This window comes from Zalophus californianus, chromosome 9 (assembly GCF_009762305.2).
Source record: "Zalophus californianus isolate mZalCal1 chromosome 9, mZalCal1.pri.v2, whole genome shotgun sequence".
Classification (NCBI taxonomy): Eukaryota; Metazoa; Chordata; class Mammalia; order Carnivora; family Otariidae; genus Zalophus; species Zalophus californianus.
The window spans coordinates 122668088-122681238 of NC_045603.1; the positions used below are offsets into that span (position 1 = coordinate 122668088).

The 13151-nt window shown below is 37.0% G+C and overlaps 1 protein-coding gene across 1 annotated transcript in view; it reads right to left on the bottom strand.

The window, feature by feature from the left end:
• MALRD1 (MAM and LDL receptor class A domain containing 1) overlaps window positions 1-13151 on the bottom strand; it is a gene marked incomplete at its 5' end in the record, with an annotated part of 847841 nt that overhangs the window by 734581 nt on the left and 100109 nt on the right. Inside the window, 2 exons of the mRNA XM_035729081.1 lie at window positions 550-642; window positions 8540-8706. Coding sequence (XP_035584974.1) covers window positions 550-642; window positions 8540-8706 — 260 coding nt within the window. The remainder of the gene's footprint in view (window positions 1-549; window positions 643-8539; window positions 8707-13151) is intronic.

Sequence of the window (13151 nt, forward strand, 5' to 3'; positions counted from 1 at the left end):
GATGGACAAACATTTAATATGAAAGCTAAAAAAAGTTATCAGATATATTTTTCTGCCCAATCTCAACTCTATATACAACACGAAATCCCAAAGTCATTTTTTTAAGAAACCATATTCCCACTGACCATACATATATTTTGGATATATCTTTGCACAGGTAGATATAACCATGTTTTATAAAGACAAGAATTACTGTCTTCAAAACATTTGTATAGTCTTTACTGGTTTTTAATTCCAACTTATTATTTATCTGCTTCATAATGTCATGTGCTTCCTTGTTTGCAATGCATGGTGTTGGGCTTGGAGGGGGCTATGAAGGGAGCCCATGTACAGTGAAGAAGCTTTATACAGGAGTAATGTGGCTGGGAAAGGCTAAGTACAATGAAAAGAAGTAGGCAATTGCTCTCTCCAAATACACAAATCTGCATCCTTAATTTAAATCCTAATTTAAATTTAGCAATGGGTGATAAAATTCACTACTGCAAAGCTACAAGTTAAACTTACGAAAAAATAAATAAATAAAAGAATACTTGTTTTTCCATTTTGTACCTTAAATGTCTTCAGGCTTTCTGGTATTAACACCTCTGCTTTCACCCATTTTCTGTCCGTTGATGTGCTGTATATCCAAGATATTACTTCTTCCTTTGATTTAAATGAAATGACATTACTCATTTCCCAAAGTCTACTCTCATATTTCCATATGTGCTCTCTCAATTACATTTCAGTAGAGTTTACCCTATCTGTACCACATGCAGTACTAGGAAGCCTAAAGTATTGGTAAAAAGGTATATAACATTTTTTTTAAAGGAACAATAAAATGGAGGCAGGAAAGGATGAAAAAGTAGAGCCCAGAGGATATTTAGGGCAGTGAAAATACTCTGTATGATAATATATGGTGGACATATGTCATTATGCATTTGTCCAAACCCACAGGATGCACAACACCAAGCAGAACCCTAGGTAAACTATGGACTTTGAATGATAAGGACATGCCAATGCAGTTTCATCATTTGTAACAAAGGTACCATTCTGATGGAGGATGTTGATAATGGGGAAGCTCTGCATGTGTGGGGACAGGAGGAAAATGGGAAATCTCTATACTTTCCCCCTAATTTTGCTAGGAACCTAAAACTGCTCTGTAAAAACAGTCTTTAAAAAAATAAGGAAATAAATCACATCTATATAGTAAAGCTGTTTATTTTCTTATGAGGGAGAGTAAGGACAGAAGAAACATTTGAATGGAATTTTAAATGAAGTACTTCAAAAAGATAATTCTCAATAGAAATTCATAATACTAGCTACTTTAATATTCATCCCAATAACACTCCTACATTTTATTATATTACCATGACATTAGAAAAGAAATGACAGGGAAACACTTAATATGAAAGTTTAAAAAAAATGTTATCAGATATATTTTTCTGCACAATCTCAATTTCTATATGTATTTTTTTTCTATGGGAGAATTCATTCTAAGTTCCAAACAATACAGTTATTTTCTGGAGTTTATATTTCTATTTGACTCTCTTATCATTCTATCAAAGACCTTTTTGTGCCTTCTAGAACATGCATCTGTCATGCATCTGTAAAATCATCATCTTCCAGTTGGCAAAGTGTATGGAAAATTATGTTTCTACTATACACTATAAGGTAACATACTCAATAAAAGTCTATAATGCAGTCCTAAGTTCTGCCTATGTTATTGTGCTTTATGATTTATGACCATGTTCTGAAATACTAATTTCTTTAGATTCTATCAAACATGTAAGTTAATTTGATATTTCCCTGGGAAAGATAAACCAGATTGTTCATAATATTTATGCAATGGATGCATTGATTGTTTTCATGTATCAGTATAGTGAAAATGAAGAGTGGCATAAATATGTCTCAGGTTGAGCTCTGAGACTGTGCATGCCCTCCTTCTACTGTGAGATAGAGAACAGCACTGGAAGGTGACATCTCATTGTAATTCAAATGACACATGACACTTAAGACTTTTTCAGACTCTCATAAGCATTAATCTCTCAGCTTTGCTTATTTCATTCATAGCCAATATTTTCTAAAAATGAGTCTATTTTCAACTTAGTCCTTTACCCTCTGATGTCTGCTCCAATTTCCAAGTCTCAAATATTTCAGAAGATAATCTAAACCCATTAAAACAAAAAGAAATCAAAGGCATCCAAATCGGCAAAGAGGAAGTCAAACTCTCACTCTTTGCAGATGATATGCTACTGTATGTGGAAAACCCAAAAGACTCCACCCCAAAACTGCTAGAACTCATACAGGAATTCAGTCAAGTAGCAGGCTATAAAATCAATGCACAGAAATCAGTGGCATTCCTATACACCAACAACAAGACAGAAGAGAGACAAATCAAGGAGTCGATCCCATTGACAATTGCACCCAAAACCATTAGATACCTAGGAATAAATTTAACCAAAGAGGCAAAGGATCTGTACTCAGAAAACTATAAAATACTCAGGAAAGAAATTGAAGAAGACACAAAGAAATGGAAAAACGTTCCATGCTCATGGATTGGAAGAACCAACATTGTGAAGATGTCAATGCTACCTAGAGCAATCTACACATTCAATGCAATCCCCATCAAAATACCATCCACTTTTTTCAAAGAAATGGAACAAATCATCCTAAAATTTGTATGGAAACAGAAGAGACCCCGAATAGCCAGAGGAATATTGAAAAAGAAAAACAAAGCTGGCGGCATCACAATTCCGGACTTCCAGCTCTATTACAAAGTTGTCATCATCAAGACAGTATGGTACTGGCACAAAAACAGACACATAGATCAATGGAACAGAATAGAAAGCCCAGAAATGGACCCTCAACTCTATGGTCAACTTATCTTTGACAAAGCAGGAAAGAATGTCCAGTGGAAAAAAGACAGTCTCTTCAACAAATGGTGTTGGGAAAATTGGACAGCCACACGCAGAAGAATGAAACTGGACCATTTCCTTACACCACACACAAAAATAGACTCCAAATGGTTGAAAGACCTAAACGTGAGACAGGAGTCCATCCAAATCCTAAAGGAGAACACAGGTAGCAACCTCTTCGACCTCAGCCGCAGCAACTTCTTCCTAGAAACATCACCAAAGGCACAGGAAGCCAGGGCAAAAATGAACTATTGGGATTTCATCAAGATAAAAAGCTTTTGCACAGCAAAAGAAACAGTCCACAAAACCAAAAGACAACCGACAGAATGGGAGAAGATATTTGCAAATGACATATCAGATAAAGGGCTAGTATCCAAAATCTATAAAGAACTTATCAAACTCAACACCCAAAGAACAAATAATCCAATCAAGAAATGGGCAGAAGACATGAACAGACATTTTTCCAAAGAAGACATCCAAATGGCCAACAGACACATGAAAAAGTGTTCAACATCGCTCGGCATCAGGGAAATCCAAATCAAAACCTCAATGAGATACCACCTCACACCCGTCAGAATGGCTAAAATTAACAAGTCAGGGAACGACAGATGTTGGTGGGGATGTGGAGAAAGGGGAACCCTCCTACACTGTTGGTGGGAATGCAAGCTGGTGCAACCACTCTGGAAAACAGTATGGAGGTTCCTCAAACAGTTGAAATTAGAGCTACCATTCAATCCAGCAATTGCACCACTGGGTATTTACCCCAAAGATACAAATGTAGGGACCCGAAGGGGTACGTGCACCCCAATGTTTATAGCAGCAATGTCCACAATAGCCAAACTGTGGAAAGAGCCAAGATGTCCATCGACAGATGAATGGATAAAGAAGAAGTGGTATATATACACAATGGAATATTATGCAGCCATCAAAAGGAATGAGATCTTGCCATTTGCAACGACGTGGATGGAACTGGAGGGTGTTATGCTTAGTGAAATAAGTCAATCAGAGAAAGACATGTATCATATGACCTCACTGACATGAGGAATTCTTAATCTCAGGAACAAACTGAGGGTTGCTGGAGTGGTCGGGGGTGGGAGGGATGGGGTGGCTGGGTGATGGACATTGGGGAAGATATGTGCTACGGTGAGCGCTGTGAATTGTGTAAGACTGTTGAATCACAGATCTGTACTTCTGAAACAAATAACGCAACATATTTTAAGAAAAAAGAAAAAGAAGAAGATAGCAGAAGAGGAAGAATGAAGGGGAGTAAGTCAGAGGGGGAGACGAACCAGGAGAGATGATGGACTCTGAAAAACAAACTGAGGTTTCTGGAGGGGAGGAGGGTGGGGGGATGGGTTAGCCTGGTGATGGGTATTGAGGAGGGCACATTCTGCATGGAGCACTGGGTGTTATGAACAAACAATGAATCATGGAACAGTACACCAAAACAAATTATGTAATATATGGTGATTAACATAACAATAAAAAAATTTAAAAAAATGTATTTCATTTTATTACTGATTCATATCAACTGTTAAGCCTTAGACAAGACAGTGAAACATCCATGGTAGACATCTTTTCAGCTGAGAGCTTCTGGGTCACTTCAGGATGAACCGGAGTTACACACAGTTGGGACACACAACTAATTTTTCTTTCAATAATTTCCTATGCAACTTCAGCTATTTAGCTTTGAGACACTGACATCTTCCACAGATGCTTTAAGTGACACTGCTTGGTAAGTTGCATTCATCATGTCCCTTCACTTTCATCTTATGAAAATAACTTAGAGCATTTGTGCTCTTTTTTCACAATGACTAATTAATTTCCCTCTGCTCTACTTGAAGAAGAATGTGTTTTCATTTTTTTGAAAGGTGAGCAGAATTCTTTCTAAACTTAAACGGCTTTTTGTACCCTAAATTAATGGTATGTTATGAAATACAGATTTTTCTATGACACTTTCTTGTCTGACAACACAAATAATGAAAAAGAAAAAGAGTTTACTCCAACTAAATAAAATCAGCTTTTATTTTATTCTGTCCTCACTCTCAGACTCTTACCTAGTTACTTTCAACAGGTGGCAATGTAAGAAAGAAACCCTCAGCTCAGAAAAACCTTTCAAGTGATGTTTTATCTTAAAATCAATCAATCAATCAACAAAATTTTTTAAAAAGTCTTTACTCCCCTCAGAGCAGGATCATAATGCCATTTTACCTTTCAAGGAAAGAATCACTCTATATCCTAGAGACCTCAGCTTAACCTTCACTCTTCCAGTAAAGAAATCAAAGGTACCAAATTCCAGATTGTTGTTTTTGTTCTTTTCAAACTACTTTTGAGGGGCACCTGGGTGGCTCAGTACATTAAGCATCCGCCTTCTGTCCAGGTCATGATCCCACGGTCCTGGGATCAAGCCCCCTATCAGGCTCCCTGTTTGGTAGGGAGCCTGCTTCTCCCTCTTCTTGTGCCCCTCCCCTCTACTCATGTTCTCTCTCACTCGCTCAGCACTCTCTCTCTCAAATAAACAAATTTTTTAAAAATTAAAAATAAACTACTTTTGATTAAATGTGGGAACAGGGACATGTACTTTGGCAAAGACATTCCTTCGAGAAAAGTTTATTATGGCCTTTAAAAATGGTCTCATAGAAGAAAAGATACTTTCTAAGGCATTTTCTTCACTGCCCCAGCTATGTGTTCTTCCTATTTGCCACTGGCAATATGTAAAAGGTACCACAAGCTAGGCGCCCCACTACCCTTGGCTCACTGACATGGAAACTCTCTTCAGGATAAAAGATAGGCTGTTGCTATGATTATTATTTTACAGATGATAGACAGAGACCTAATCTCAAGGATGGCTATATGGTACAAATTAGAACTGCTACACACTTAAGCTGACCCTAATAGTCAACTTTTTATTTAACAACTTGCCTTTCACCTGTGTTTTCAACTTCTCAAGTTCTGATGTCTTCTGAAAATAAAGAAAACTACCTTTAGCATTCTTACAAGGTATTTCTTGATTTACTTGCTCATATCCTAAGGGTTATTTTCTTTATTCTATTCATGGAAGATTTAAACAATCATTTTCGTCAAGAGCTAATTCAAGAGTTAAAGGATGGGTTTGGAGTCCTTTTTAACTCTGTGATAAAACATCAGCTTATAATTTAAATGTATTTTGATGCAGATTTTGCATTGGTGACCAATATGTTATATGTTATATGTAGAGATCAGAGCAAATAATATGTAAGAAAAAATAGGATATTGCCTTGCAGAATACTGGGTAAACTAATAAGCCAAACATCACTCAGTGCTGGTTCTAATTAATACATTGGATCAGTTCTCCATGATTACCTTATTTTCTTATATATGATGTGGTATCTGAAGTCAATTTGTTTATAATCTTTATTATACAGTCCCAAATTTACAATCCATCACCAATGTTCAGGGTAGATTAAAGTAATCTTTAGGATTAGGACATATATGACACAAATGTCTACTTAAATTTAAGATAACTCATTCAACATTCAGTGAATATTAATTACCTGTCATGTGAAAAGTACTATCATATGACCATATATTTTTTAAATTATTTTATTTATTTGTTTGAGAGAAAGAGAGAGCACGAGCAAGGGGAAGGGATACAGGGAGAAGCAGACTCCCCACTGAGCAGGGAGCCCGATGCAGAACTCGATCCCAGGACCCTGGGATCATGACCTGAGCCAAAGGCAGATGCTTAGCCAACTGAGCCACCCAGGCACCCAGGACCATATATTTTTTAAAACACTTTTAACTATAATATAAACTCAATGAGATTATTCTAGTGTAAAATACTATCACAAAAATGCCACAAAACTATAACATAGTTATAGAACATTAAAAATTGCGTCTCATCCATGAAAACAAACAAACAAAATGTATTAGGCCATCTAATGAGCATATTCACTCAACTTCATGCTTTAGAACTCTGTGAATGTTCTGAAAAAGAAGAGGTAGAAGAAAAAAGACTGGACATGAACAAAACGATACAAAAGAAAAGAGAGGGGTGATGTGAAAGAACTAGGGGGGAAAAAAGAGAATTCCTCTAGAATTTTCATTTCTCCCAGTAATAGGCAGGTAATAGGTCATACCTGAGGATTAATTATGATGGCACTTCAGACTTCAGAAGCAAATGGAACAGAAAAAATGCTATTGGGGTGCCTGGGTGGCTCAGTTGGTTAAGCGACTGCCCTCAGCTCAGGTCGTGATCCTGGAGTCGCGGGATCGAGTCCCACATCGGGCTCCCTGCTCAGCAGGGAGTCTGCTTCTCCCTCTGACCCTCCCCCCTCTCATGTGCGCTCTCTCTCTCTCTCTCTTTCTCTCTCATTCTCTCTCTTTCAAATAAATAAATAAATAAATCTTTAAAAAAATGCTATTGACAGAGGGTTAGTGATATTTGGTAAGAATAGATGATAAATAACCTTTTGTTGGAAAATGAATCTGGCCAATGTCAGGAGGAAGTTTCAACTGGATTTATTCAAAGCATCTAAAGCCAAAAGAATCTTGACTTGGATGTTTTTACTGTCTTCCTTTTTCCTGTCAGAATCCCCGCAATTATTGTTAACTGTTTCCCATTGCTAGAATGACTGCTATTTACCCCTGTGATTTTTTTTTTAACTTCTATCTATAAATAAATTTTCTTCACAATAGAAATTCCTAAAGTGTCTCAGATATTTTTCCACTTGTGGAGGATTGTTTTCAGTTAAAGTTAGGTATAAAAAAAGAAAAAGAAAAAAGCTTGGATTTGTTTTATTTGCTAGCATTACCACTGCAATTTTCACTCAACCCAGTGAGCCATTTTTTCCCATTCCAATGACTCATTTGTTTGTATTTAATCAGTAATTACCAGTCACTAAAATTATATCTACTGGTACCATAACAAGTAATTTGTATCCATGATAATTATAGGTCTAGTGATATATGGATCTAAAATCCAAAACAGATCCCATCAGAATGTCAATACAGAGCCAACAATACAGAATCTCAAATATCTCATTTTTATTAGACCTATAAGTTCTTTAATATACTTCCATGAATTTTTAACAATTTTTAAAAATAATATTGTACAAATTATCACGTTAAATTTTCTACATGAGAGTATTTTTTTTAAGTAGCCTCCATGCCCAGCATGGAGCCCAACACTGGTCTTGAACTCACAACCTGAGATCAACACCTGAGGTGAGATCAAGAATAGGACACCTAACCAACTGAGACACTCTGGTGCACCTACATGACAGTAGGTCTTAAACCTGGTTCTTTAAAAAAAAAAAAAAAGTTTTATTTATTTATTTACTTGAGAGAGAGAGAGATAGTTAGAGAGAGAAAAGAGCTGGGAGGAGAGGGAGAAGCAGGCTCCCCACTGAGCAGGGAGCCCGATGCGGGGCTCGATCCCAGGACCCTGGGACCATGACCTGAGCTGAAGGCAGACGCTTAACCGACTGAGCCACCCAGGTGCCTCATAAAACAGGTTCTTAATATGTCTTCTCAAAGGTATACTAAGAAAGTCAAGTTAAAGAATACCTAAAGCCTACACACAACTGAGAAATAGAAACACAAGTTGCCAAAATAGAAATTTGACTTATTCAATGAATTTGAAATAAATGTAAGTTTCTTCTCACCTTATTATTGTATAGTCCTACTCTCAGAACACTGTTTTCCATGGAATAATAGAATTGAAGATGGCAGCTCTTGCCCAGGCAGTGACACACAGAGCTATTTAAATAAGCCCTGCTGTCTACATAGTTAAGAGTAGAAGCATCCTTAGCTCCTACCCATATAAAATAACCTGAAAAATGAAGGAAAAGGAAGAAATTTAGAAAAAAATTAGCTGCTTTCTGTTTAAACAAAATTATTGTATTTATGGACTTTTCAAAATCAGGCTTGAAACACTAATATTTTAATTAAAGGGATAGGATGTTTTATTTATTTACTGATTTATTTATGATTATTAGAGATATGATATTTTAAAATGATTATGTCAACTACAAATTAAAAGTTTTCATTTCCATATTTGATTTTAAAATACACTGATATCTGCTCCTAGTTCCTGAAATTAGGAAATTTCAACTCAATATTCTTTTTAAAAGATATCTCCTGATATAAAAAACCTCTGTGCTACAAAATTATCATCATTTTCTTTAAATGTCACAATGCAATCTTTCTTTAACAAAGAATTCCTCACCTTTCTTCTCAGAATTCTTTCCCCTTTTATTTTTTCTACTTTTTAGTTATAGAAAAACCTTTATAGTTTAAGGGAATACAATTTAAACATTATAATTAAATTACATATAATTAACATATAACATAATCAAAATTTCTTACCCAACACATGGAAGTATCAGATACCACAGTCCTATTAAACTGCACGTATGGATATTGTAGCATATAAAAATATTATCAATCAACTTTACCCCATTTGATATTTAAAACCAATTTGCACTGTTCTTAAATTTAATAATATAGACAATGCAGAGATACAAAGATACTTCTATGATTTTACAACTTCACTTTTAAATTTGTACTGTTCTTAAATTTAACAATATAGACAATGCAGAGATACAAAGATACTTCTATGATTTTACAACTTCACTTTTAAATAATAAAGTTTTTCAATGGGTTATTTCTGTGTAAGTTAGTATATATTCCTATAATTTCTAAAAACTATGAATTCAAATTAGGTAAAACTCTTATTTATTGAGAAATGTAAGACTATAAGCAAAATACCATTTTAAGGTAACACTTTGTATCTAACTAAACACAAAGAAATGATAAATAAGATAAAGACACATTTTTACAAAAGCGGAGACAGATCAATTTCAACATAAAATATCTCAAAAGATAAGGAAAGAACAATTCTACCAAGTGATGAGTAGGGCTGAAACCACAGAACTCTGGAACTTTGAGACCAGACCCAGGCTGTGGTAGCTTAGATTCTGACTAACTTGAATGTTGCAAACAAAAGCTGGAGGAACAAACTCTCTCATGGAAGTCAAAGATTAAAGTTGGGGAATCCTGCTCAAAAACTAAGGTGGAAAATATACCAACATTCACTACCTTGGGCTATGAGTAAGTGACAGGATGTGCAAAATTCCAAGCATTATCACAAAGTATGAAACCCTAAACTAGTACTGTTACTAGGATTAGTCCTGAGGAAATAGACATGAAAAAACACCTGGACTGTTCAGCTATTAATAACCAGGCTTATATTAAAAAGAAACAAATTTACCACCACCTTACTAACTGGAGTTTGATCAGAACCTAACTGACCTGTGAGAAGAGAAATATCAACTCAAGCAGGCTTTAGCCTTCCATATGAGGGGAGGAAAATACACAGATCCAGCCCCCTCCAGCCTTCTCCCCTAATGTTGGGGGAGGAAGCACATCTAAAGGTCATGTAACAGAGGAACAATCTCATCAAAAGAATGAGATCTAATCATAGTACTCTAGAATGTTTCTCTTCCTCCTTACAACTTACCACAACTCACATAAAAAGGGGTCCTATATAATAATAGGGTAATACTATCCAAAGAACTGTAGGTCTCATACATAATTTAAGGTCTAGGGAAACCCAAAACAACAGGTAAGACAAAAACAAGGATACCAGATGAAATTTTAGCCTCATGCATCTACAGCTGTGACAAGCAGTAAAGAGTCTAATCTCTAGCTACATAAACATAATAGGTCATGCTAAACCTATTGACCTTAATTCCCTTTACATAGCACATCACGTTTGGCTTTCAACAAAACATTACAAAGCACACTGAAAGGCAAAAAACAAAAAACATAGTTTGAAAAGAAAGAGCAAGTATCAGAACCAGACCCAGATATGGCAGGAATGTTGGAATTAAAAGACTAAGAACTTAAAACCACTTTGAGGAGGGGGAGGAGCAAGATGGTGGAAGAATAGGAGACCTAAATTTCGTCTGGTCCCAGGAATTCAGCTAGATAGGGATCAAACCATTCTGAACACCTACGAACTCAACAGATCTAAGAAAAGAATACCAGCAACTCTCTGAACAGAAAAGTGACCACTTTCTGAAAGGTACAATGTGCGGAGAAGTGAATCCGAGTACATATTTGGGAGGATAGATGGCGGGGGAAGGGGACTCCGTCCAAAGCTTCTGGCAAGTGATAGAGCCCCGGAGCACAAAATCAGAACTTTTAGAAGTCACTCAGCTGAGAGACGTTGCTCCAGTGGCTAAGCGGGGGGTGGAACCCTCGCGGGACAGTGTGGTCTCAGGACCCTCGGGGTCACAGAAAGACCAGGGGTGCCTGAGTGCAGCAGAGCTCCCAGGTATCGGAGCAGGGAAGCCGGCTCCAGAAACGGAGCCGAGGAGTGGGCTGTCAGCTCAGTGTTGCCATAACCCATTATCCATGGCACAGTTGAGCCACTGCTCCTCCAGCAGAACCCGATAAGCAGCAGATCTGGGGATACTCCCCTTCCTCCCCTGAGAGGAGCGGCACGGGAGTGCACCGCAGGGATCTGCTGGGTTTGGAGATTCCACACGGGGTCGGGTGCCAGAGATAGAAACGCTCTGTCACAGGCCGGGTGAGCACGGAGTGCGGTGGAGACCGGGGAGATGGGAGTGATTGACTGCTTTTCTCTGGGGGCGCACTGAGGAGCAGGGCCCTGAGTTCTCAGCTTCTCCGGGGCGGAAATTGGGAGGCCGCCATTTTCACTCTCCTCCTCCAAAGCCATATGGAAAGCTTGCAGGGAACAAAAGCTTCTGAGAGCGAACCCGAGCAGATTACTTAGCCCAGACCAGGCAAGGGCAGGGCAATTTCACCTGCGACATCTGAGAACTAGAGCAACAGGCCCCTCCCCCAGAAGATCAGCAAGAACAACAAGTTTACCGATCAATGAGAACAGCAGAACTCCAGAGCTAGGAGAACACTGCACATAGAATTCACGGCTTTTTCCCCCCTGATTCTTTAGTCTTTCAAAGTTAATTTTTTAAATTTTCTTCTCTTTTTTCTCTTTGAGTTTTTCTTTTTCCCTTTTTCAACCACCATCTTATCAATCCCTTTTTTAAAAATATTTTTTATTTTTCATTTTTAGAGTCACGTTCTATCCCTTCATAGTAGTTAACCTTATTTTTGGTATATATATATAAGTTGTTCTCTCTTTAAAATTCGAGGATACAGTTTCTTCTAACAGATAGAAATATACCCTACATCTCTAGTGTATGGCTTTGTTCTAGTCTCCTCCCTGATCACATTCTCTCCCCCCCTTTTTTTAATTCCTCTTCTTTCTTTTTCAACCAACTTCTTATCTAATTAATTCCCTTTATAAAATCTTTTATAATTCTCATCTTCGCAGTCATATTCTACTCCTTCAGCATATTTACCCTTATTTTTGTACATATAAGAGCTTTACTCTCTTTAAAATTTTGGGAGGTACTTTCTTATAACAGATCAAAATATGCCCAAAATCTATGTGTGTGGCACTGATCTATGCACTAGCCTTATCATATTTGATCATATTCTTTTTACTTTTAATCTTTTTTCTTTTTCTTTTTTTTTCTTTTTTCTTTCTTTCCCTTTTTTTTCCCCTGGTTTCAGGTCTCTTCTGATTTGTTTAGTGTATATTTTTCTGGGGTTGTAGTTACCATGTTAGCATTTTGTTCTCTCATTCATCTATTGTCCTCTGGACAAAATGACAAGATGGAAAAAATCACCTCAAAAAAAGAATAAGAGGCAGTACCGACTACCAGAGACCTAATCGATATGGACATTAGTAAGATGTCGGAACTAGAATTCAGAATAATGATTTTAAAGATACTAGCTGGACTTGAAAAAAGGATGGAAGATATTAGAGAAACAATTTCTAGAGAAAAAAAAACTAAAATCTAACCAAGTCAAAATCAAAAAGGCTATTAATGAGGTGCAATCAAAAACGGGGGCTCTAACTGCTAGGATAAATGAGGCAGAAGAGAGAATTAGTGAAAAAGAAGACCAAATGATGGAAGATAAAGCTGAGAAAAAGAGATAAAAAACTACAAGATCATGAGGGCAAAATTCGAGAGATAAGTGATAACATAAGACAAAACAATATTAGAATAATTGGGGTCCAAGAGGAAGAAAGAGAGAGGGGGGCAGAAGGCATATTGGAGCAAATTATAGCAGACAAATTCCCTGATTTGGGGAAGGAACTAGACATGAAGGGGCACAGAGAATCCCCCTCAAAATCAATAAAAATAGGTCAACACCCCAAAATCTAATAGTGAAACG